At 39.5% G+C, this 27,100-nt stretch overlaps 3 protein-coding genes across 3 annotated transcripts; all 3 read right to left on the reverse strand.

Moving 5' to 3' along the window:
• Positions 1–266: 266 nt before the first annotated feature.
• On the reverse strand, positions 267–4,925 carry LOC140995593 (uncharacterized). Its single transcript, XM_073465651.1, has 5 exons — positions 4,839–4,925; positions 3,972–4,264; positions 3,595–3,761; positions 2,100–3,253; positions 267–1,115 (listed from the first exon to the last, which is right to left on the reverse strand). Exons 2-5 carry the CDS (start codon positions 4,216–4,218, stop codon positions 734–736), a joined length of 1,950 nt encoding a protein of 649 aa, XP_073321752.1. The 5' UTR covers positions 4,219–4,264; positions 4,839–4,925; the 3' UTR covers positions 267–733.
• A 1,837-nt stretch (positions 4,926–6,762) lies between these two features.
• On the reverse strand, positions 6,763–18,193 carry gda (guanine deaminase). The gene is made up of 14 exons (XM_073465652.1): positions 17,983–18,193; positions 17,350–17,438; positions 15,959–16,130; positions 15,626–15,713; positions 12,663–12,768; positions 12,269–12,296; positions 12,047–12,154; positions 11,151–11,258; positions 10,960–11,057; positions 10,290–10,357; positions 9,619–9,765; positions 9,249–9,367; positions 9,123–9,150; positions 6,763–9,026 (listed from the first exon to the last, which is right to left on the reverse strand). The coding sequence occupies exons 1-14, from the start codon at positions 18,109–18,111 to the stop codon at positions 8,950–8,952; spliced, it is 1,365 nt and encodes a 454-aa protein (XP_073321753.1). The 5' UTR covers positions 18,112–18,193; the 3' UTR covers positions 6,763–8,949.
• A 4,717-nt stretch (positions 18,194–22,910) lies between these two features.
• Positions 22,911–26,732, reverse strand: c5h9orf85 (chromosome 5 C9orf85 homolog). Its single transcript, XM_073465357.1, has 4 exons — positions 26,544–26,732; positions 26,166–26,272; positions 24,896–25,009; positions 22,911–23,510 (listed from the first exon to the last, which is right to left on the reverse strand). The coding sequence occupies exons 1-4, from the start codon at positions 26,643–26,645 to the stop codon at positions 23,246–23,248; spliced, it is 588 nt and encodes a 195-aa protein (XP_073321458.1). The 5' UTR covers positions 26,646–26,732; the 3' UTR covers positions 22,911–23,245.
• Between the last annotated feature and the right edge of the window lie 368 nt (positions 26,733–27,100).

The raw sequence follows: 27,100 nt of genomic DNA on the forward strand, positions 1-27,100 counted from the left end.
GTCACCTAGTGGCCGGAATGTGTACCACAAGAAATCAATACATAATAAGTCCAAATCCTATTTCTCTTAATTAAAAACAAAAAAAAAATTTACATTTCACTTTACTATCATTGAAAATGGCTAAAATACACAAAACAACATGACGACATTAAATATTAGTCTGTATAGAGAATAAAAAATTGCCAAGGGGAAAACGGTATGGTAATCAAATCAAATAAACAGTCACATGTTTTCTATTCGGGTCTCCATTAACTTAGACAAAAACATGATCGTAAAAGTCTTTATTTAAAATACAATACAAAAGATACAGTATGCAATCTATCCAAGGCACCATAAGAGTACGTCACATACGTTTTGATATGAGACAAGTGCTAAGGACATACTATACATATTATATGTCAGTGTAAAGAGAGAGGTGCTTCTGTTGGTGGGGTCTATTTTAACTTGCAAGAGCTTTTTACATGCACGAGAACATATAAAACACAATTAAAGTAAAAGGTATCCTTTAAGTTAACCAAACTAAATTTCTCCCTCAGCTGTAGTTCAACTTCTTCTAGTGTGCAGTAATTGGTAACTTGTAAAGCTATATGCTTTCAAAGTAACTTCCCCAAAAGTGCTAACGTAATTGATACTGTAAAAAGAGTGCAGTGTATTTGTATTTTTAATCAGTTAAAGCATTATTTATCCACGTTCATCAGTGTTGCTCCTGTGCTGGAAGGTTTCCATCTCTTCACTAAGACCAGACAACTTCTACTTTCCTGAATGCCTTGCATTCCAACCATCCACTCTGACTGATCTGCCAGCAGCAACTCACATCTACAAACCTGAGTCTCTTGCTCCGTAGCATTATACTTTTCACAGTTGCTGCCCTCACATCTGTTCGTGGAACTTCAATGTGTTGTACCCGTCCGAGTGGCAAGTCTGTGAGAGAAACGAAGACAGGCTGGTCCTCTCTGAAGATCTGTACATCCTGTAAAACCCAGTCCAGAGAGCACGGCAGGGAGACCAATGAGAGCTTCTCTAGTAGAGGAGAACCAGCCAGGAGACACCTGAGCACCCTCTTCAGGGACATCCAGGACATGACAGGCTTCATTTGGCTGTGCTCGTAGGAGAATCTTCATAGACACAAGGAAGATGAATAAAGAAGAAGATGACTTGATTAGGCAGTTTTAACCTTAAAACCTTTATCAAATTATGCTTGACTCAGATGCAGTGTTTTGTGGCTAAAGAGTATTTGACACCACTGTAATGTTAGCAGACTGTGCTTTGGATTTTGTGAATACAGCTATGATTCAGAGAAGCTAAAGAGAGAAATGCATCTATTTATTGTAAAGATTGTTAAATGCAATGATAACACACTAATGCGCCTTTTTTAACACTTTCAGAAAAACTGTTACAACAAGCTTTCCTTAAAAAAGAAATAAAAATATACGAGTAGATTAGTAGTATTGTTGGTGAAAGAAACAAAGATAGCCGTGATAAAAGCATGACAACATGAACCACGAAAATTATTGATCAAAACTGGCTTGCAGCGGTTCCTTAGTTACAACCACTCCTGTTTGTTCTGGTGAACATTATTGACTCTCATTATTTGAGCACTAACAATAAACATTACTGAGTCCTATGGGGACTTTCTACTTCCCATTCCAACAGTATCTGTGGGGGTTGTTCAGCTGGGTTGATACTAAAGGTGAATTGAATAACATTTTCAAGTCATAAATATACCCATGAAACCTCCCCTGTTGATTACTTACAAGAAGACAATTATGTTTTTGTATTATACGTTTTCCGAAATCTTAGGTACAGATACGAAAATCAGGCATCATCTAAGTAAATGTGCATAAATGTGTATGCATGTCCCAAAAATAAATCTGAACACTGGATTAAGCTAAATTCAAAATTCTTGTTTTATTTCGTTGACATATTAGAATCAAAAGGTTTTTACTGAGGGGATCCTGGATATCTCTTCATCAATCTATGAATAAAATATTCAACAAACACATGACTGCATGTGCAGGAACAAAACAGTAAATCCTTGCAGTTGGTCAATCTTTGATGTGGGTTCAATAGTTCCCAGTGTACCTCAACAGTAGCCTTACTTGAGAGTGAGAGAGCAGAGGTCAGGCAGCCGTGGAAGATCCCGATCATCCTGCTGATCCTCCTCGATTTCTTCTATCTGTGACACGGTGGGAGGCTCAGCGGAGATGAGCAGGTCTCTGAGTCTGGGACAGGCTTTGATGACCTCCAGCAGAGGGGTGTGAGGGCTGGTTTTCACCCCTTCCAGGGTGAGAGAGAGCAAGGATGAGCCTGCAACTTGCAAGGCAGGAAGGAGATCTACCAGAGGGCCTGAGTAGTGAAGTGAGAGGCTCCGCAGCTGGCCTGACCACTTCTGGAGGCCTGCGGCTAACAGAGAGCGCTGGTTTCTTCCTCTTGTCCCCTCATAATCGTCAACGTTCACAGATATGGAGTGGATGTTTGGACACAAACGACTTATACTGTCTAGAGAGTCACATGATAAGCTGCTAACGTCCTTTAAGCGCAGGATCAGGCGTTCATTGCCTGATTGAGATACTCTCCCTTTTTCTTCTGAGCAACTAGGACCCTCATCTTCCTCATTTTCACCACCATATCCCTCCCATAACATCCTCTCCTCATCTTCTTCATCTGCAGCTTCTGCTCCTTCTCCCTTTCCCCTACAACTATCCATGCCCTGCCTGTGCCTCCACCCCTCCCACACCTCCTCCAGCCTGGGAATCCCTTCTCTGTCAGTGAACTCATCTGTCTGCTTGAACTCTCTGTGGTGGATGAGACGGCAGGCCTGCGCGAGCCCGTCCATGGCCACTCTCTCCAGGCCGGGCAGTGAGAGGAGAAGGTAGGCGGCAGCCGCAACAGGGTCTCCCTCTTGTTCCCCAAACCCAATATCCAGAGCGAGCAGACTGCTGAGGGGGAGAGGAGACAGAGGTGCAGAGGCAGAGGGGGAAACAGAAGATTGGGATGTAGAGGTGCAGCCAGGGGACAAAAGGGAAGCCCCACCTCCAAGAGGAAGTAGCGCAGCAGGGGAAAGGAAGTGACAGCGGGATACGTCCAGATGGCGCAGAAAACGACAGCTGCTAGTGATCGTCCTGATTACACATCTGTCGCAAGGTGTACCTGCCAGGGAGAGCGAGCGCAGGGCAGGTAGACAGGAGAGGGTTTCAGACAGGACCTTTGAGGGCAGCTGCTGGGCTCCAGTCAGGTCCAGACTCCACAGACCCTGAGACAAAAAGACTTTAAAGCGTTACAGGCCAGACACAGGATTCAAAAGTCTTAAATCGATTTTAAAAGGCGTTATTTACACCCTCAACACGCCATCGAGCTCATGTCAATGTTTTATGGACTTCACCCGACTTTCCATCAGCATGAGGGCGAGTAGATAATAGCAAAATAATAAAAAGTCAGACATACAGTATTGCTCTCTTAGAATAACTGATGCACCATCTGTGCAGCTGACTCAACTGTTAAGTGCACTTTCAGGTTTTATTGGTAAAAGACAAAAATGTACATCAGTTGCAATCAGTAGCTGATAAAGGACATGGAGACAGGGTTCCCTCTCACCTGACAACGTGCAGCAATGTGGGGACAGAGGGCCGAGTTGACCAGACTACAACACTTTTCCATAGACAGCACACGGAGTTGGGGGACCAGCAGGAGGTGGAGGGCTGCTCGGGTCAACTGCTTCCTGCTGCACAGCAGCCACATCAGCTCCTCGACCAGATCACCCGCTACAGGAGAGTAAAAGACAGAAAGAGAGACAGACAGGGAGATATTGTAGCAGGATTAGATGTAATCAAAATCTACTGATAGTTTCATGTAAAGCACACATGAAGAAGCAGAAATGTCTACATCCCTATATTCAATTTATTTCAATTCATTTTACCTACAAGACAGGGACAATGTGATCATGTCTGTTAAATAAGCTCCCACAGACTCACGCAGCAAGTTGAAAGGCCCCATGATGTATCTGAAGGAATAATGATCCATGTAGTTGTCAGCGTAGTCCTTCACCCACACGTCCTTCATGTTGTCAGCGAGGCTCAGCAGACACAGCCGTGTCAAGGAATACACAGAGCCGTCTTCATCCGTCTTCCCAGAGGTGCCCCTGAACTTCACTTTCCTCACCTTGCTCTCCCTGGGCTTAGCATTCGCTCGACCACCACCCGAAGCCTGAAACAGAGGCATTGCTGGACCGCAGTGGCTGGTCTCAGTGTCGAGGTGGATGCTGGGCCTGTGTGATGAGATGATCGACAGGATGGAGAAGAAAAAAAAATGATGAAAGATTAATACTAAATTTAAAAAAAAAAAGTTTTCAGTTGAATTGGTACAACCAGTGCTCTCATAGAGACCAATGTTCACATTTAAACAAGTGGTAAACTCCTAGTTTTACTGTTTTTATTGTTTATTCATTCATTTATTTTTCTCTCTTCATGGTTTATTTGACAAGTACAGATACAATATACAAAGAAAGACTGAAACAGTATATACTTGTATACAAGTATATACTGTTTATAGCAGATGTTAATTTGTAACACCCCTCTCAAGAAGGGCTTTCATGAAAATGAGATATATAAATAGATAAATACAGTAAACTTTGTACAGCAAGATAAAATAAAACACACATTTAAAAAGAAATTGTGGGCCAATAGATTGTGAATTACCAGTTATATGTTTTTCATGACTATACCTTTGTCCTTATCAAGTTTATTGAACTGAGAGAGCGACAAACCGAAAGTAAGGTAAACACAGCCTGTACATGAACGTGTAACATCAACAACAAGTATCTCTAATGCACTGACACCTACCTGACAGATCAACTAGAAGACGTTGTTCTGTCCAAGAAGTAGAAGATAGGAGGTGAGGAGAAGAAAAGTGCCACCCTTTGCTCTCCCACAGCAGCACTTCCTCACTTCCTGGTTGGATACGTCACGTGACACACAGCCCTAAGTTTTGTCTCTCAGGCACGACGTCCTCTCAGGCTGTGTAAATCAATGAACTTCAGCCAAGCACACACACACAATCTATGCACATTGACAATCTGATTGCCGAGGTGTTGACACACAGCCTCAAGGGTAATGTCTTCCTTAAACATAACACCCAGGGCAAAAATAACACAACGCTCTTCAAAAAGGTTTCACATGCACTCTTTATGCTTAATAACTAACAAGCACTTTAAAACCACACCCTATACTGTCTTTTTTGCAGGATATAAAGTATAGATAACAGATAACTTTCAAAACTACAAAAATATCTGTAATGCATTAAAACTTTAAAGGTGCACTCTGTCATTTTTGGGAGGAAATGACAATGACAGGTTAAAAGACAAACCAATTTCATACTGTTTTACTTTGTTTATATGTGGCAGACCCTGCCACCTTTCTAGCCTTAAACAGTGTTCTGGGGACCTTATTTTCCTCTGTGAACAGCTTGTTTTACAATTCTGAATTTGAATTTCTTCTCCAAAACTACATGGTGCCCCAAAACTTCACATACATACTACAGTTTATGAAACATTTTCAGTTACATGAAGGGGGAAAAAACACTGTACCTCTACATAAAATTGTATTTTTCCAAAATACAAGAGACATTAAAGAAACATTAAAAATAAAATAGAGTAGCTCTTCTTCAGTTTTGTTTGGGACTCCTTAAAGGTTCAGTGTGTAGGATTTAGTGGAATCTAGTGGTGAAGTTTCCGATTGCAACAAACTGAATACCGCTCGCCTCAGCCTGCCCTTTAAAGGGCATAAGAAATGTCCTGAGGTTTTCGTCACAAACACCGGGTTTTGTCGCCACAAAAACAGCTGATTTCACACTCACAAATGTTGAAATGCAGACTTGAACTTTGGTCACTGGCTTGGCAGCCTGTAGCCTGTAACTCCACCGTCATTCCCTGCACCTCTCGATATCAAGAGTGAGGTGATAAACATGTATGTGAATGCGATATGACACACTTTCTACAAATGTTAATATACATACATAGCCTATGACACCTAAGGGACTTGTCTGCGGTTTTTGTAGAAACATTTACTGCTAACATTTTATCCTGGAGACGGGGCTGTTCTAGGCTCAATGCAAGGTAATGAAAACATACCGATTTTTTGTTTCAGGTGATTGCACGCCGATGAAAACATATTTCTGCCAATAGATCATCCTAAATCCTACACACTAGCCCTTTAACCTTCACATTTCCTAGTTAATATTTTTTTACTGGCTGTTGTTTGGAGGATATTTGTCATGGGCATTAAAGTTTAATCAGTGAACTATTTCACTGAAACTACAATCATTCTCTCTCCTGCGTGACTTTATCTTTGTTACTGCTTCAAACCAATAAGGTTGACTGGAGACGGGAGTGTAAGACAATTCCAAAGTCTGAAAGGGATTGTCCAAATAATTACCACACAACAATTTTCACCATGGTGAGAGTTATGTGGCACCAACTTACCTGTCTACATGGCAGATACCATGAGATTTAAGAGACAATGTATGTGTTTTGTAATTTGGGTGACTTCTCATGCTGTAACAGTTTATCAGAAGTGGAGCAGAGGACAGTAAGCATCTCACATTCTCAGCTGTGTGGCCAAGATGGTGAAGATGATCTACAAAAAAAAGCTGTAAAGTGGCCTGTGAATGGGCTGGAAGGTTTAATGGGCATTTTGTAATCCATACCTTCATCAGTAGCTGCTTGTTAAATGACTGCACATAAGAGATAAAGAGGATTAAAAACCAAAGCAGACTTGGAGGTAATCTTTATTTCAAGCTCCCATAATAGAACCAATCACAGAGTACAAAGTGTGCCTTTTACATACACAATTTGATGTCATGCTGTGATAAAAATTGGCTTTATGTCAGTAAAAAAGTAAACTTGTCTTAAATACTCATCAACACAAACAGAAATCAGTCCATTTAATTTCCCTTGATTTCCAAACATTCATGAGACAGTTATAATGGTATAAGTATATTTTCTTTTGGGTTAATATTGAAATCAATCATCTCAGTAGTAAACATGGATTTTGATAATAAGGCAGCAGATACAAAGGATAATTCCACTTTCCACTCAGTAATAGAGAGAAAAGGTTTACAACTGGAATAAGACTCTTAAAGTTCTTATCATGAGTCCCTGGTTTAATCACACTGAGTGCTGTAATCTGATATAGGCTGTATAAAACTGAATATTTCAAACTGAAACCAAGTCAAGAGGAAACTATAAAATACTGTAATATAATTATGTACCTTTCTCATTTAAAGCACCTGAGTGGAGTGAACAGCACAGAATTCAAGCAAGGTTATTATACTTAACTAAAACTAAACTTCAAACCAAAACTGGGTGTGAAAAAAAACCTTTAAGTTAACTGACAGAAAAATAAATATCCCAAAAATGTTTTTCGTTTCAGTCTTTGTCAGTTTGGTCAAATTTGTAATTGGTGCATATGTTGATTGAGACTGGGACGTCTTCATGACCCTGAGACAACTGGACTGTATTGTATCATAATATGTATTCTGAACTTCTTAAAGACGTAATTCATAAGAAATGGACAGCTGCTCAGTGGCTCTTTGCTGTTGCTAACTTAAGCTGTAGCAACGTGCAGCTATTATCAAGCAGCAGCTCACTGAGCTGTGGGGACAGGAGCGCTATGAGGCGGCAGAGGAGTGAGAGAGTCAGGCGACAGCATCAGGTCAAAACAGTGTGTTTAGACCTGGAATATTTTCACATTTTACTTATTGAATTGAGGATTTATTTTGACTAAACCAGAGGTGATTGTGGGAAGACAAAACAAGACAGTTTTGGTGTGTTTTTGATGAGTTAACAATGCAACTGAGCTCGAAACTTGAATTCAGACGGCGTACAGTTGTATTTTTCTGTTTAGTAAGGAAAATAGATGTAAAAATATGTCCTTTCTTGGCATTTTGTGAATTTATTTTGTTCACGTAATAGACTAAGTAGTTGAGACTACAAAGCCCATTGGACTATCGCCTCTTGCAGTACAAAGTGGTATTAGGAGACAGGCCGGACTGGGGCTAGCTGGTTAGCATGTTAACTTCAGATGTTTGGCATAAATTGACACCATAATTTATTCAAACTTTGTTGATAATGTTAGACAAACACCGACTGAATTCTAATAAAAAAACTAAAACTAATAAAAATTATACTTAAGCTAAACATTTTTAAACAATAAAAAATGAACTGAATTGAAAAAACAACAAAATAAATGAAAAATACAAAACTACAATATCCATGAACTCAAGTTGATACCAGTCTTTTGATCATAAAGCATTATCTCGCTACAATGGCATGAAAATGAGATTGTCAAGCTGCACTCAGTTCAGGCACTGCAGCTACACTGAGCACCGAGCAGCTTCACATCACCAGCACCAGTGCTATATTAATATGCCACTTAACTTAATGGACATTTGTCCAGTTAGAATTTCTTGAGGTAATGTGTGATATGCAATGGAAAATATGCAATATGAAAGGTAAAGTACTTACATTATATATATTTGTTAGTTAAGCAGTTTATGTAAATCAAATAAAAAAGTCTTCAAGAACAGAAAGAACATAAAAAACTAGCTTGTTGACCAGCTGGTGCATGATTGTGTTTTAGTATGCAAAACTGCAATGTTCACAGCAAGTTCTTTATTTCCTGTTTTCAAGCTCAGTAATCAGCCTTAAAGAGTTAAGGAACAGACTGATCGAGCTCAGCTGACCACAGTCTTGCATGACACGTAATCTATTCTGTCCTATTCTGGATTTCACGTTAAAATCTTTATGGCTATAGTTCATTTCCATCTCATTAGTTTGGGGAACAAAGGAGAGCTGTGCAGCGATAGGGCTTTTTCCAGCTGATCATTCTTGAGCTATTTCACAGATACGTATTTTAGTTGTGTGAATCCTCCTCAAGATGGCTTTCCCTGAAGCATTTACTCTGGCTTTGGCTCTGTGAATGGTACCACCTTCCTCCCAGCCACAAACACCTCGACTATGTTCCGATCATCACCTGTCAAAGAGGAAGTAACAGAGATGACCATGAAGTAAATCAGAAGCATGTTAAAGTCTGAAAATTTTGGACAAATATATTGAAGTTCACACTTACCCAAATTCAGGAACTTCTCCAAAAGAATCTGAAATTAAAGTGTTGATAAATTAGCTTCAGACTGGAATGAAATGTTCTGCTTTTATTAATTTGTGAGAAAATGCGGTTGAATAGATTAACAGCAACCTTTGGTCCATCACTGTGGATCAGGTCGATGGGTCCCCCAGGAGCAGTTATATTCACCCTCAGGGCATCGAAGTCTTTGCCCACCTCAAAGTTCCCTGTCTGGTCATCCAGGGACAAGGCTACAGACGAAACACATCATAAAAGAAGCTATTGTATTCTCTACCCTCCTGTGAAATTGCAATCAGTCATCATTAAAAATATCTTCCCACAGTGACTTCATGGACTGAATCAGGCATTTCTGCTGAAGTGCGACCTTAGCAAGAAAAATGAGTGTTGCTGGAGAATATGACTAACAGAGAGACGGACAGCTTGATATTTTAAGTGTAACTTCTATACAATGACAGTTCAGAGTGACAGTTGTGTGTCTTACCTTGGCTGCCTCCCAGTGTGGCGATTCTGAACGCCTCCTCAAAGGTGAGTGTTTTGAGTTCAGGATCCTGAATGGTCAAGATTTTGGACGAGTCCAGAGCTCTCCTCACAGCATCCAGCATAGAGGCCGAGTAGCCGCCCGCCACGTCTGGCACAGGACAACAAACACAGACCAAATTGTTCAAATGAATACAAGCAGGAAGACACAGGTACTCACAAACATGTACTGTGGATGTGTAAAGGCTGCATTTTAAAATGCAAATCATCAACAATAAATTTACTATGATACAAGATGATATGTTACTGTCAGTTTACACTGAAATTCATTTTGTATCTCTATACTGTAGTTCCGTTCAAGAAATGTACGCACAGGTTTGGCATTAAGTCACACAAATGGCACTATTCATAGTTGTACAACGCACATCAAACAGTCATGACAGTTACACACATCAATTTACATCCTCAGGATTCGGAAGTCAGGTAGCAGCACGCTAATATTGGTTTAACAACAGGATAGACTGATGTAAAAAGATTCATCAGCCTGTTGCATTTAAATGGAGGAGGTAGAAGAGATACTATCAGCAAGTGTGAGTGCTGGCTCCAATAGACTAAAACGACTTTCTTATAGTGTAACAAACGTTCTCATACAGTATGTGGTCTGGCAGCTCTCACCTGTTCCCAGCCCCAGTTTCACTTTGTGATTCAGGACGTTGCGGACATTCAGCACTCCACTGCACAACCTGGGCAGAGGGAGAAAGGGACACAATGAAACAATTAATATATTGAATTTTTCTGTCAAGTGATAGATTCAAGACTTTTATTCAACTTTTATTCACCTTAAATTAAGCCTGGTTTGGCGATTTCCCTAACCTGGAATTAATGACGGGCAACCAAATGAAACCTACTGTTACTTTGAGTAAATATAACAAAGGTCCAGTCGTGTTTAGACATTTTAATGCTGCTACAGGAATTGTTTTACATTTTTTGTTGATTCTGGCAGCCCCTGTGGACAAAAGCATAATGAGCAGCACCGCCTCCTGTCATAAAGGTTTTGATCTGGCTGGCATGTCCATGTGTTTTGAAGGCAAGTCAAAGAAAGATGTAAGATATTTTTAACAATATTTCTCTTTTTTAAACACAGCTGTTTCAGGGATGTGATGAGGTAAGGTATACATTAGTGGCTATGTAGGTCTCGTTCCCTAGTTAGGTCATGTGGAGGCATCAGTATTAAACTGAGACAGTTAAGAGTTCCTTATAGTACGTTAAAGATCTATTTGCAAAAGTCAAGTCTTATTGTCTCTTTATCTTCAAATGGTCTTGAGAAACAGAACCAGATACTTACGAGATGTTGGAGTTGGGACAGTGAGACAAAGAGGTTCCTGTCTCTCTGAACAGATTCAACTCTTCATCAGTGAGGTGGCAGCCATGGGCCATCACTGTCTGTGAATCATCATCATAGATAATATCAGTATTTCTATCAGCATTTCTATGTTTCTACAAAATGTCTGCCTGTGTGTGCGACTGTGTCCTCACCTTGTCAGTGAGCAGGTTGTATTTGTGATAAACATCTGTGTAAGACTTGGATTCAGGAAACAGCTCCTTCACAAGTTTAATTTCCTCAACGTTTTCACTGATGTGACTCTGAAAGTTAACGCACACGTGAGACATTAAACTGAGAATCTGGGGTGTCACCTTTGAAGCTGATGCTGCAGTTGAAGCAAGTTATGTGCTGAGCGAAATTAATCATCAAAGCAGGAAAAGCCATTCACCGAAGGGCTCTTTCTGAGGGATTGCATGTTGCAAGTCGCTGATATTCTATGTCCAGAAAAGAAGAGCTTGTTCAACAATGTCTCTCTATCAGCAAACACATTGGCAGAGCGGACTAACCGGTAATCAAGTGACATTTATGAACAGTTACGGGTCAAAGCCAGACGTTTCACTGCATACTTCAATAAATGCAAATACAGGTCCAGGCTTACTGAAGCTCTACTTAGGGTCACATCTGTGACCTCCATCAGAGCGAATGTGGCTCAGCTGTGTGAGCAGAGGTGCTGCCAAGAAATAAAGTAATTTTTATGGACAAAAGTTTTGCACTAACTAATGATAGAAATAACACTAAATTTTCAGAAATGTAGCACTTTCTTGTAGTACTGGCCCTCCTACAAGATAACAATACTCAGCTCATTTGAGTTTGAGACCCCTGTTATAAATAGAGCCTGAGGTGATGTGTGGTAAACTGATAACTCATGATAAATGCTGTTCTGCCAGACTTGTTGCATTCCTCCCTGTCAGATTTTTCACCCTTGAATTGTGCATGTTTGTGTAATTATTTCATTGTTCAAAAAACCCCACAGGGCCAACACTAAATGGTCTCTATGGCAACAGTCCCCTGTGGACGTAGCCTGGTTCGGTTGCCACAGCGAGCTCACCTGAATGTGCAGGTTGTTATTCTTAGCGATGGCTCCCAGCTGTCCCAGCAAAGCTCCTGTGCAGGTTGGAGCGAAGCGGGGGCTCACCACTGGTTTCACAAGAGGGTACTGCCCAAAAAAAAGTGGAGTCAGTGAGGATCTTAATATCTCAATTTTTTCCCCCCGCCTTTGATTTTTTGTCACATCCTTGAAGTGTTGTGTTCACTGTATTAAGAGTATTACCTTTTTGTCCAAGAGCTCTGCAATGAACCTTGAGGGAACAAAACAATAGTTGTGATTCATACGAGGCAGCCACATTCACAGGTTTCAAAAGGTCCAAAACTTCTACAACAACTTAAACAGCTATACAAATGACATCTACAGGAGATTTATGTCCGTATAAAATGGATATTATGTTGATAGTTTTATGGACAAAAGGGTAATACATATGGCAAGTATCAAATAGAAGAGGGAAATTTACGTTAAGACATGTCAGTAGAAAAACACACATAAGCTGCCCAAAATACAGCTGACCTTATGTCATTTCACCAACTGCACACTAATAGCCAGAGCCAACACATGCATAAATGCCTTTCAACACATCTGCTAGACACTGTGTTAAACAGCTAGTACCCACCGACAAGTTTCCTCTTGAGACTCCTGACAGGTCTCTTTGTAATATTTCGCAGGGTTGTTTCTGTCCATACACACCTTCCCCACCAAGGCACGCTGCCCAAGGTCATCTGCAAGAGAAGAGATGGCTGAGTAACAAGAATATAAATGAACTGCCATGGTTTTGGTTTTTGGTTGTGGTTATAACCTCTTGTGTCTTGGTGTCACTTTCTACTTCCTGCTCACCTGTGTTCCCAGTGTTCTTTATACCTGTATTCCGTAGTCCTGTTAGCACATCCCTGTTCCCAGTGTCTCTCCAGTGTTTAGTTTGTATTTAAGCCTGTGTTGTTCCCTCACCCTTTCATCTGTTTTTGTCCACACATCTCCTATGCTTGTTCCCTGGTCCCCGGTTGTTCCCTGTGTTCCTGATTTGTTCCTAGTGGTTTTCTGGTTTGTCCTTTATTCTTTGCCTGCCTTTTTGTTGCCAGTTTTTGTCGCCTTTTTTGCTTTTGGACATCAGCTCATTAAATCCTGCCTCTATCCGTCTGATTTGTTGTTCTCACCATTTTGCTGTGTCATAACCAATCTGTTAAGTAGGCTCATTTCACTGATTGTCCTTCAAAAAGACAAAAAGATGTTCTTGGCTTATGTATGAAACTTTTGGCAGCAACTACACCTTCCTGAGTTAGCTCAGTTTGAGCTCACATTAACATGATAATGAAATGTAAACAAGGTATCAGAGCAATGTTTGATATAAATGAGTAGGTGTAGATGTAACTGAGTATTTCATAAAGACTTGTCTTTACAGAAAATTAAGGAGAGAAAATATTATTTGGAATTGAGTTAGCAGTATTTGTGCAACTCGCACCTAACCAACAATCTTCAAAATGTCACTTGTGTGTGTGTCAACATGTCACAGCATTTCAAGCCCTTCACATGTCAGACTCTAATCCCTCTGCCACTCACACACTCTAATCCCAGTCCTCTTGTTTGACTGCACGCGCAAACGACATCACATTAAAAGTCACTTCATCGTCACTATATTATATCACATACTCTACACATAGAGTATGTGTTTTTCTTTATGACACTGATGTAGCAGCTCATTTTAACTTGTCCTGCCTTAAAGGGAAACTCCACTAATTTTGAGATGAGAGTACTACTTCATATGTAAAAAAAAGTAGTATAAAGTCTTTTGTGGCTCCAGATGAAACTGCTTGTAATCTGATAAATTGCCACCAGTGATATTACTCAATTGCATTGTGGGTAATGTAGGCACCAGGAAGAAGAATGTGTGGAACGAAAAGGGTGATATCTCTGGTTGTGCTGTATTGATTTGCATTGTTTCTTTTTTAACTACAATGCAATGCAAACTGCAATGCTACACCAGTGGACTGCTTTTCAAAACCTGGTGCCTACATTACTACTTTTCTCACATATCCAATAGTACACCCCAAGTCCTGGAAACACACTTTAATGTGTAAAATTGGTGGAAGTGCAACAAAACTAACAAGAGACAAATGGAGATAATAAAAATATAAATCCACTGCACAGTACTAACTTCTAAGAGGTCTATAATCAGACAAAAAGTTTGTGAAGTGGATTTGTAAACATAATCCCATCACAAATATTGACAGATCAGTCCTCCACAACAAATGACTCAATAATGGTGAAGCTGCCATTATTAATCTGGTTCTTATCATGCGTTATTGGGGCCTAATCTTAAACAAATTTTATTTTAATTGAATTGTTTTATGAACCAATTGATCGGTACACACTGAGGATAGGACCTAGTGCACATCTTTGCTAGACTGGTAATTAATGCTGTAGAGCAGTTTTCTGAAGAGAAGAGGAGGAAGTTTGGAGCATCGAGTTGCCAACAAGAGTTTCATTATTCTTTACCCATTAAGTAGAAAACTTGTCTTTTGCCAGTTTAAGTAAAGGATGCATCTACCACCGTTGTAGCGTACTAGAGTTCTGCTTCAACAAGTGTAGTATTACAGATAGTGTACATGATCAGTCAGAAAAGGACTGTGAGAGAGCTTTGTGCGACTGTGACCAAACATTTCCAGTCAAATCATGCAGAAAATGTGCATTTATATCAGACGTCCACGGGACCTTGAACTTTGGACTGTACAAGCCTCTTGCCTGAGAAAATACAGCACATTAAATTATTGAAACTAATAATTCTTTTATTCTTTAGCTACATGACAGAAGAAGAAATGAAGGTAAAATTTTGCTGTAAATGCTCAAACATGCCTGAGCGCACACACACACTTTCAATGACTAACAACAGCATTGGAACAGCTGCTCAGAACAGGACAAAGGTGAAGGCTCAATGACCCTGAATGGCTCTGTAAAGCTGCCAGAGCCAGTTCTCAAATGAGTGAGGTTGAATCATTACACATTTGTGTGCCTTCGTATCTGTGTCTGCGTGTGTGTTCAGTATTATATAACATGACACCGAGATGATAAAACAAGGCATAAAGGTCAGTTTAGCTCTTATAAAAGTTATACCTTTCAAATCACTGGGCTTATTCACATTGTATTCTTCACAATCAACAGATTTACATTACGAGATTTAAAAAAAAAAAAATCGCAATAGCTTCTGCATTAATCATAGGGGCAGAACCCACCACAAATTCCCAGATTTCACAAGCAAAGATACAACGTATGTGTGAACTGACAACCTCAAAACCACCAACAGGTCACCTCCTGCTCCGAGGTGATCCTTTCAAACTGTGGACAGGATCATTTATAGTGTTATGTGTTGACTCACAACAGGACAAACTTAAGCACTAACTTCCCATTCCACTGTCCATATCACAGATAGAAAACACTTAAAGAGGGCCAATGCTTAAAAATAAACAAGATTTAGGTCAAAATGTGTGTGTGTGTGTGTGTGTGTGTGTGTGTGTGTGTGTGTGTGTGTGTGTGTGTGTGTGTGTGTGTGTGTGTGTGTGTGTGTTTGAGTGTAGCACATCTTACTTGCAATCTGGCCCAACAGGAGAGTGGCATCTGTGTGTATAGTAGCATGGTAACATGCAGTGGTTGTTCCGTTTCTCAGGGTCCTTTTCTGTAAAGTGCAGGGTTCATATTACAGGATTAAGACAACATTTCAACATTTTCTTCTCTTTTCTATATGTTGTTCAGCCACTGAAATGGTCACACCTTTTTCAAATCATAGGCTGTGTGACAATAGAAGGGACCTCAAGCAACACATCAAACACATCACACTTATATCTTTAAATCTCAGGGCAGGCTTGTGGCTGGTGCACAGTATTTTGATGGCCATTTATTTCATGGTGCCAGGATACTCACCACCACTTTAGTGTAGACCCGTTGGGCAAACTCCAAGTCCTTGAAGCGTGACTCCACCGGGAAGGTGTAGGTACAAAGCCACTGCATTAAGGGCATGTCCAAGGCTGTGCCGGCGTAGCTGTACTGGGATGCATGGATGTGGGTGTCCACCATCCCCGGCATGAAAAACTCACTGCAGTTCGGCAGAAAAAGGGTTCAAACATACACGTTTTGTTTTCATGGCCCATGCAAGAAACACACTGTTACTCTCTGACTTAGTGAAGTCATTTGATTATGTTTTCCACTGTATAAACTTTAAGTAATAGCCGACCAGTTGGACGTGTACAAAAAGAAAAAAAGTCTGTATACATTTGCAAGAGTCTTTCTGCTGGTGGCATGTGATTGAATTTAAGTATCCACTCTGGATGTGTGCGTAATTGTGCATCACTTTGAAAGTGTGCACCACTTCCTCAAACAAGATAGAATACCGGTCCTGAAGATTGTCATACATCCTGAGGGCAGCTATGGAGGAGAGAAAAACACTAAGCCCTTAATCTACCCCAGTACAGAGTATAGCATAACATTCGAGAAGCGGTTCAGAAGATTTTGGAGAGGTGTGTCTCTGGATAATGTCAGGAACATAACACGGAGGGGTGGGGAACCTTTTTCCTATCGAGGGCCATTTCAATTTTCATACCATCCCTCAGGGGCCATAAAAAAAAATTTAAGGTACGCAGCTCACAACATATTTTATGGCCTTTTTAACTTAATTGTAATAACATAATTATCATGACCATTAATTAATGTTTTAGCCAGTTTTAATTTTGTCTATCTCAGTGTTTCTTATTGTTTTAATGCAATTCATTTTTAATAATCTGTTCCTGTTGGTTTTATATTCACTGATGTTAAGTAGTTTTAGCAACATTTAATATTATGACAGGTGATATATATATTTTAATAAAATAAAAATCTTACTTATTAGTATCATTATCATATCAGACTAATCTAATGGATAGCCTATTTAGCACAGACCAGGAAAGTACCAAAATTGCACACAGAAACAGCTATCTATGACAAACACACCCAGCTGATCCACAACTATCGCCTGCAAGTTCGGTTTACGACAAAAATCCCAAACCATGAATAGCCCCAAAGCTATTTAGTGACAAACGAAAAACAAGAGTAATGGCTGAGAATGTGTCTTTTCTTCTGTTTATAATAGTATATATCTCCTTCATGATAATAATTGAAAAATAGTAATAATAGGCCTCATACACCAAGTGGTCGATTTTGAGGGCAAAATGAACCTGAAAACCTCCTCGGGGTCTATCTGTGCAAGCGCCTGATATCTAACCCTGTAAAACTAAGGCAAAGTTTAATTCATTCTTTATTTGTTTGTATATTCGACTTACTGTTGGGTCAGTTGAGTGATTTCAGACGGACTGAATCCAAACTTCTCAGACAGTCCGTCAAGCTCCGAATATTTCCCAATGAAAGCAATCTGCGGAGAGGAAATTAGTGAAGTTACTGGAAAGAACAAAAAACAACAACATAAAAAGTGTTTGCAATGTGCAAGAGAGTAGGCTGCTGGGATGGCTGAAAACACCACACGTGTACTTGGAGAGGCACAGTTGCACCTCTCCACCTTTATAAAGAACCCCTAACTTCTAACACAGGTGATCTATTTTTCTCTGGACGGTTTAAGGATGTTGTGTGAATTTTAATCCCACTTGTTTTTGAAGTGGCTACTTGACACTGTCATTAAGGACTGTGTGTGAGAGCTGAGAGTGGGCTTAATTGTGAAAGTTGCTCAGCAACAGCTCACTGTAGGACACAATTAAGGCATTATGTAACAAATTTACGTATTATTTGTTTGGAAGACGTCTTTTTTAATCCAAGTATTCCAAATTTAACCCGTTTGCGCAAAATTTAGGAGCAGCACATTTTCTACCTACTATAAATATGTATCAATTTAAAAGGGCTCGTGAGATCTAAACGAATATATTGCATACACATATGTTTTCTATTTTAGAAATCTGACAAACCTTTCCCTTCACATCCACTCCCAGGAGCGCATCTTCCAGGATCTCCACCGCTGTTTGCTGGGTCGAGTGGATAAATGTTCCCCTGTAGACGTGCATAATTTCTGCGGTGTATCCGTTAGAGTTGGCCATCCCTTCAGTAGATCAGTCGGATCCGAGCAGTGGCAGCAGCAGCGCGCTGGGTTTATGTCCGCGGGGACCTCTGAACACCAAGACGCGCCATGACGCACGGCTCCACCTGACTGCAAAATGCGCAGCCAATGGGAAGACTGGGTGTGTGTCTCTGGGATTAACGGGGGACGTTGGTACGGTCCAACTATAAACTTGTCACAGAGTCGCCAAGACTCTTCCATTTGTGTTTGTTTTACAGCTGAGGCCACGTGCTGATGGTTATCAATCAGGTGCAACGCTCACTGTATACGCGCCTTTGAACTGTGCCTGTTTAATGATTCATCACACTGACCATATAACTTCAGGGCAGAAGCAAACACTGTTCAGTTCTCCTATGTAAATGTATAGTAATATAATCAGATTTTTGGTGCAGGATGATTTTTTTAATTCTATCTATCTATCTATCTATCTATCTATCTATCTATCTATCTATCTATCTATCTATCTATCTATCTATCTACCTACCTACCTACCTACCTACCTACCTACCTACCTACCTACCTACCTACCTACCTATCTATCTATCTATCTATCTATCTATCTATCTATCTATCTATCTATCTATCTATCTATCTATCTATCTATCTATCTATCTATCTATCCTTGTGAGTTCTCACTGCTTCGTAGCTGTGAAACATCAAACTGCATTTTGGTTAGTAAGCTACACAGCCTAAATATAGATAGCATCAGAGGACATTCTGTACCATCCATCTCTGAAGAGTGACAGCAGCAGGTCTCTCTCCAAACATGCACAAGAGTACACAAAAACTTTAGTGAATTTTATGTCACACAGCTATAATCTTGGCCCATCATGTGCAAGGCAGCACGTCGGCTCACATGTGTGGAAAGGTGACTCACTACTTCTTCCTTTTCGTCAGAACTCCTACTAATGTTTGGCCTGTGTTGTCATTGTGTTTGAGACATTTCCTCATCTTTACATGTCACCATCCTTATAGCAAGGTCGTTTTGGCGTAGTTGTTGGTGCTAACATGATGCTAATTGGAGAAAAGAGAGATAATGTCCAGGTAATGTATTGGTTATAACCATGCAAATATATTACCTTTATTCAACCTTGAAGATCAATGAGGGCAGACCCTCTTTACAATGATGTCAAGTAATTGTTAAAATGACATAAAAAATACAAAATATTAGGAGATAGGCTGCAATTAAAAAACTTATATGAATACAAATACCAAAATAAAGCCCAATATAAAGACCATAGAAGATACAAGAAAAAATCTGTTGAAATTGGTTCAAACAGAAGCTTAATGAGTTAAAATCATGGATTTAAATTCACAAAATGGTATCAAAGCGTTCATTTTTAGGGTGTCTTCCTCTACGCAGCGAGAGCATCGAAGCTGAGGGACTATATTTTTTATCAATTTCAAGGTTTAATGTTTATAATTGGGTGATAATGGAGCTAGGGGTGTCACGATATATAGATATTGACGAGAATTGTGATATTTAAAAATGAAATAATGATATTGTGTCAAAAATCAAGCACCTACATCATTTCTGTTTCCGTTCTTGCACTGTCACAGCGGGTAGCGTAGCACACCTTCACTGCTTGCCCCCCACCATAACATGGAAAAAGAAGATTCACATTTCTTCAAATGTATTTTATATAATCAACTTGGATCAGATATTTTATCATTATAATCTGTAAACTCTGCATTAACTACATTTCTGTCCATCCTGGGAGAGGGATACCTCCTCTGTGGCTCTTCCTGCGGTGTCTTCAATTTTTCTTTTCCCTGCAACAAGGGTTTTATCTGGGATGTTTTTCCTTGCTCAAAACGAGGGTCTAAGGGCAGAGGGTGTTGTTCACTGTACAGATTGTAAAGCCCACTGAGGCAACACCATTGTGATTTTGGGCTATATAAATAAAATTGACATGACTTGACTAACTGAACCTTTCTGGGGATCCCCAGGAATCCCCTCTGGAAATCGCTTTGGGAACCACTGGACTTGACAGTGGAGTTACCCAGAAGACGGTTCAGTAACCCTGTGTCATTAATCATGAGTCTCTGAGCAGAACGAAGCCATGTGAGAAATACATAAATAAATGGGAATCCTGTGAGCTCAGTGATGCATCCATCTATACGTCATGACGTCCAAATGAGGAAGTGAGATTTGAAATATTGCCACATTCTTTTAAATTTATCAGCCCCACATGATGAATGACAACAAACGCTCACTTTAGATAACATCAGTGTGAATGAAAGCACTCTGTTCAGTGTAACTGCAGGTTAATCAGAAACGGGAAGTGTGAAAGGCTGCAAATAATAATGAAAAATGAGAACTTTTACAGCAGAAAAACGAATGGCTGCTCTGCCTTGTAACACCCTACAGAACAATCTCTCCGCTGTGCAGAAGTGAGCAAAAATAATTTTTTTTTTTGGTAAAAGTTGAACACAAGGGGGTAAAAAGTTGTAAATATTTTTGAGTCTTTCTGAGGAAAAGCTACATTTTTTGATATTTTTTATTATATTTGAGTATTTTCTTTTCTAGAGGTGGAGACAGAAAGTCTAGATGGAGGACAAACCCTAAACAGTGATATTCTGGACCACTTTGTATTTCAACACTCTTAAAACTATGAAATATCTTTCACTGTTATAATGAGATGTTTTTCTAATATCTAATCTGCCCTCATGGACATAAATGCAGTGGACTTAATATTTTTAATATTTAAAAACACTTATCATTATAACACATAAAGACAGCATAATCCACTGTTCATTTGTGGAGTGGAGAGTGTCTCCCTTGTTAAGAGGGAGGTGGGTAGTTATCCGGGGTAGTCTTGGCCTCTGGGGAAGCATTGCTTGTTCTGTGTCACGAGGTGTTCTTCTTGTGACACAGAAAGAACACCTCGTTCTTTTGTTCAAGTTATTGTTCATCTTGCCACAGTCATGCAGAAGGTTCCTTTAAGCAGTAGGTCTTATATATACTAACTAATACACAGAGGCAGGAAGTAACAAAGTCCAAATACTTCATAACTGTACTTAAGTAGATTTTTCAGGTACCTGTACTTATTTTTCTGACCACTTTTTTCCTCTTACTCCCGACAATTTTAACACAAATATCTGTACTTTCTGCTCCTTAAACTTTCAAATCAGGTTTGTCACTTTAGTTTTACTGTATTTAAGTAGGGGAATTATCGATTATTTTTATTTTGCATCATAGCACGCCACCTTCCCAACATTACAAGACTGATTTCAACCTATCAGAGAGACAGAGTCCTGGTAATGAGACTTAACATTCAACTATCTTTCAGCTTGGACAAATCCTACTGATTCTACCTTTAACTTTAATAGCCTTTGAATATATATATATATATATGTACATAAATATGATGTGAGGTTTATATATATAATATATATATATATATATATATATATATATATATATATATATATATATATATATATATATATATATGTATATACATATATATGTATATACGTATATATATACATGAATATGATGTGAGGTTCAGTCAGCTTTACACAGAAATGTCCTTCAGAGGGTGGCTTTTTACTTTTATACTTTGAGTACATTTCAGAGGATGTACTTTCTAACTTTTACTTGAGTAAAGAAGTTGAGTCAGTGTTTCTATTTTTACCAGTCTTTATTGACATAAGTATCTGTACTTCTACTTGAGTAAACACTGTGTGTACTTTTGCCACCTCTGCTACTACATGTTAAGTACAGCAATGGTGAAGTTAAACTCATTAGCTAGAAATGTAAGGGGATGAACAGTCCATTAAAAAGAGGAAAAGTGTATGCACACCTACGCTCGCTCAAAGTTGATATTTGTTTTCTCCAGGAAATACACATAAAAAAAACTGCAGCAAAACTACCCTGTCCTTCATGGGCACCCCAGATCTATCAGCTAAACTTTAGCACAAAAACAAGTGGTGTTGTGATCCTGATAAAGAAAAATATATCTTTTATCCAAACTCTAATGACTTTTGAGCAAAGGGGAAGGTATGCAATAGCTACTGGAACTTTAGACTCCATACCAATGACATTAGTAAATGTGTACAGGCCAAACTTTGAGATGTCTGTCTTTTTTCAAATCTGTCAGATTCCACCACAATTATAGGTGGAGATTTCAACTGTGTTTTTTTTTTATTCTATCCCAGACAGGCAGCACCCTCAAGGGAGCTCACTTAAAAATAGTGGGACAATCAATCATCTTGTGCAATCCTGTAATTGAGTAGATATTTGGAGGCTTCTCTATGCCACAAAAATATCTGAAAAGAATGAGATTTTATGAAGACAGAGTAGATGTGTTTTAATAAGATCTGGGACCCTGTACTAAAGCATAAAGATTAGCGTGCTGTGTCTATTGTGAAGCATCTTGCTGTACGCACTGGTCTGTATATACTTTTGTATTTTTTTTTTAAAAGGAAAAAACTTTGTATTCAATTTACTCATGACTGTGGTAATTGTTACTTTCTGGATGTGCTTTTCTCTCTCTCTTTGCTTTTCTTTCTTGTCTGTGGTGTTTAATTATTCCTGTTCTCACTCAAATAACAGCCTTCACACGGGTAGAATTTATTACAGGGCTATTCTATTATACTGCATTACTTTTAGTTAGGTATTGCTAATAAACTGGTAACTGAGTGTAAACATAAGATATGAATGTGCATGACAGTCAACAGTCAGTTCATGATAACTTGCCTCTACTTCTGCTTTCAGTTCTGCTCATATTCAAGGCCTCCATTAGTTCAATTATTGTGACTGGAATTGGGAGCTTGGATGAATGAATTTATGTACACAATGTACATATTTTTATTGCAGTACATTCAAATATATCCAGTTGGCATTGTTTGTGAATGTACCCTGTACAGTCCATTCATTGTGAATCGCAGTATTTAAGGTCCTGTCAAAAAGAAAAAGAAAGAAAAGAAACACAACCATCTAAAAACTTTGTGAATCATCTGGTAGCTTTTGATTAATCAACTGCCAACTGCATTAGTTAATTTGAGTATGGTCACATCTCAAACTCATACTGCATTTCATTTAGAAAACTTGTTTTGTATATATGAAAACTAAAAAAAGTCCATTTGGTACAACAGGATCCCTGTTGTTAGTCTTTAACATTGACTCGAGATAAGTCTGGAAGCCCATCAGACTTCTTCTGTGGCTTCTTTAGTTCTGAGTCGTTATCGGAATCCTCTCCCTCATCATCATTATCATCGTCGTCGTCGTTGTCGCCGAGATCACTTAAGTCGTCATCATCATCCTCATCACCACTGTCCAAGTCATCCATGTCCTTCTTCCCTCGTCCAGGTCCTTTCTTTCTCTGCTCACCATCTTCTTCTTGGTCTTTCTTGTCATCTTCGGAGTTTAGTCTACACAATGGGAGTAAATCAAAAGGCTGTGTCAACTTTATCTTGTTGTAGTATTACAAGAGCAAAAGAAAAATCTCTCAAGCTTCATTTTGAATTTCATAATCTACTCAAAGAAATGGATTAGATTATACATGAGTAAACAGATGCCATCATGTGGAGATGTAAAGACAGAGGCTAGAATGCTGTTGATGAGTTGACTAGTGATTTTTGTGAATCAGCTGTAATGTATCTTACTGTCCACAAGATGGCACACTTACAGTAGAATTTAATGTATATGCATGCCAATGACCAAATACAAAGATTGACCTCATAAAAAGGTAAGATCCTGCCTCCAGATAAAGAGCCACATTTCTTAGAAATCATTTACTTCATATACAATGTGAGATCACATGATATGAATGGCAATAAGGGCAAGCAAATCCTAAAATTGGCTTTTAAATAGCCATCGTAAGCAGAAAAGTTGATAATTTATGTAAAGTCAGAGCAAATGATGTCTTGGTCATTAACTGCTTGGATCGCAGACTTTGTGGCAGCCCCATTAACTCTGGCAGCTCTCAACAACTAATGCATATCTCAACTGATCAGCCACAACATTAAAACCACTGACAGGTGAAGTGAATAACATTGATTATCTCATTAAAATGTAATGTCGGCTGGGAAACCTTGGGTCCTGGCATTCACGTGGATGCCACTTAACATGCACTACCCACTCTAACAACCTTGCAGACCAAGTACCTCCATGGCAGTGAAGGGTGTGTCATAGCAGTGGCCACCCAGCAGGACAATGGGCCCTGCCAAACTGCAAAAACTGCTCAGGAATTGTACGAAGAACCTGACAAAGAGCTCAAAGCAGCAACCGTGGCTGCCGATTCCCCAGATCTCATTCCAATCAAGCATACATGGGACATGCTGAAACAAATTTGATCCTTGGAGGCCCCATCTTGGATTGGACTTGGCACAGACCCAGCATGGACATGGGACCTTTGGGGGTGCCTGGCAGAAAAGTGTTTGTGGAGTTCAAGTCCATGACGTTGTCTGTATGGATTGGATTGGATTGGAGGGCTGAGTCAAATTGGAATTTGGCAATTTCGAGGCCAGGTGAATGCCTTGACCTCTTTGTCAAGTTCATTCATCCATTCCTGAGCAGTTTTTGTGGTGTGGACGGGCGCTTTGTAAGTGGTTTTAATGTTGAGGCTGATCGATGTCCTGTGTGTACTCGGGGTCTGTGTGTGTGCAATGAAAAATAACAAGTGTGTAAAAAGAGTGTAAAAACTGAATTTCCCCAGGAGAGAATAATAAGGTAGTTCTTCGTAATCCTTTGTAGGGAATCTGCACACAAAGACAAACAAACACACACAATAAAAAAACAAAAAAGCATCACTCACGGAATAACAATATCTTCTTTCTTCCCACACTTGCAACAGATTTCTTGCTGAAGAGCGCAGGGCTTACAAATAATGTGATACGCATCCTTCACAGTCTTTTGAGAACACTTGACACTGAAAGAAGAAAACATGTATGAACAGATTTAATTAGAACCAACTAAAACAGGTAGCTCTCTTGGCTTTTGTCCAATCCATAATTAAAACATAAATAACACATCCAAAAGACATTACTGCACTTATACAACAGTGTGACACACCTGCAAACTAATTGAGTCTGACTCTTGTTAGCAGATCAACATATGCAGCACATCAGGAGTTTTCCTGAGCGCCAGCTGACTTATAGTGTAGTGGGTCCAGCAACACAAAAACAAAATGTCCTGTGCTGTTTGGTAGTGCTGCATTTTATGCTGTGCTCCAGACAACTCGGAAATTTTGACCTCCTACTAGAAAAGTACAATGAAACGGCACTTGAAGTCCGAACTCCTGCACATCCATCTACTCTGACCTCATGAAGGAGCAGTTGTCTGATGTCACAAAACAATGGCAGCACCCATGGGGAGGAGGTAAGGTGTATTTGTAGACTACAGTATTTGTATCAGGCAAGTCAGGTATAAAAAGGCTGTAAAATAAGTTGTGTAATGGCATCTGTTATCTCATGTATCATTTTTCCTCCTCTGTCTTCTGTATTTATGCAAGGAGGCTGCACTGCTGAGGGTGCAATTATGTGTACAAAAGAGACATCATTTTGTTACGATCAGACAAGTTTCTTGTTAACTTTTGGCATTGTGCCCCTGAGACACTTGGAGGTCAGAAGTGGGAATTGTCAACTCGGAAATTCCAACCTCTGACGTTGGCTGGAACGCAGCATAACTTGCCATCTGGTCTGCAAAGACAGACAAATCCATCCCACCAGCCTGCTTTAAATTTCTAAGGGCTCCTTTTAATTAAAGTCTGCCTCTCGGTGTGAGAGACTTTTGGATCTCAAAGTGATGCCTGATCATTTCTTATGTAGCCTGATCAGAAGCCAAAAATCTCCCTGTGGGAAAGAAGCAAATCTTACTTGCGAGTCACATGCAACTCGAAAGTGTTTTGTGTTGTGTATAATAATAATCCATGTTAATTCTCTTGATTTGTCAATGACTTACTAATCGCTTCCTCAACCATTACTTACAGATCAGATCAGCTGAGATGTGCGCAGTCATAAGCAGTTAAAGCATGCAGATACTTATCTGTAATAAAATTAATTCCTGATGTATCCATGTTTACTCACCATTTTTTGGGCTGTGTTAGTGTCTTGTATTTGTTGTACTTCACTTTCCATTCAAGAACACCCTTACAGTGTTGACAGAGCCCATCGTGGGTCTTTGATTTTGCTTTCTACAAAAACAAATAAGCAGAGATGCTAATATTAAAACATGACTTAATTTCATTTTTATACACATTTTCTGAATAATGCTACAACAATATTGACACAATATTATTGCTACTGACAGACAAAAGTTAACTACAACCTTGTCTCTACATTAGAGCTCATTGTTAAATCAAAAACAATGCAATGTGACATTAATACAAAAGTTTTCAGTAGGTTCCCTTTAGTTGAGCTCAGTAGCAGTTCAAGCTAGCTGATATTACTTCAAGGTTCACCTACCTTCACTTGTACAGTCGCTCCGTACTTGTCGTTTTTGTAGGCAGTGGCGTTTTGATGCTTCTGGCCTCGCGACCGAGACACATTACCTTTCTGAGAGCTCATTTTATCTTAGATTCTAGTTACACATGTTATGTTACCCACGAAGCCAAAAACCACGCCAGAGAGAGGGTACTAACCCGGAAGTAGTACGAGCAACGTTCTGAAACGTCATGACGTCAAAACACGAAACCTTTCACTTCTCTCAAAACTGGTTAAAATAAATCAAGAAAAATACTTGTTCGTTGGAACAAAACAGAAAAAAAAATTAAAACTTTTTAAAATTTAACAAATACGCTTAATAAAAAAGATATAGCTTCATGACGTCACTTGATTGGGCGTTAGAAACTCCTCGGTCGATGCTGATTGGACTGTGCCTCGCAATAGTAATCTCCGATTGGTTCTCCTAAACGTCAGTTAAAACATTAGGTCACCACTCTGCGGCGTCTACAGGTACCGCCCATCCTTTGTACGACTGGTGGGCTGGTTTCATGAAGCTCTTTTCTATTGGTCCCCAGAGC

Source organism: Pagrus major, chromosome 5 (assembly GCF_040436345.1).
Source record: "Pagrus major chromosome 5, Pma_NU_1.0".
Lineage (NCBI taxonomy): Eukaryota > Metazoa > Chordata > Actinopteri > Spariformes > Sparidae > Pagrus > Pagrus major.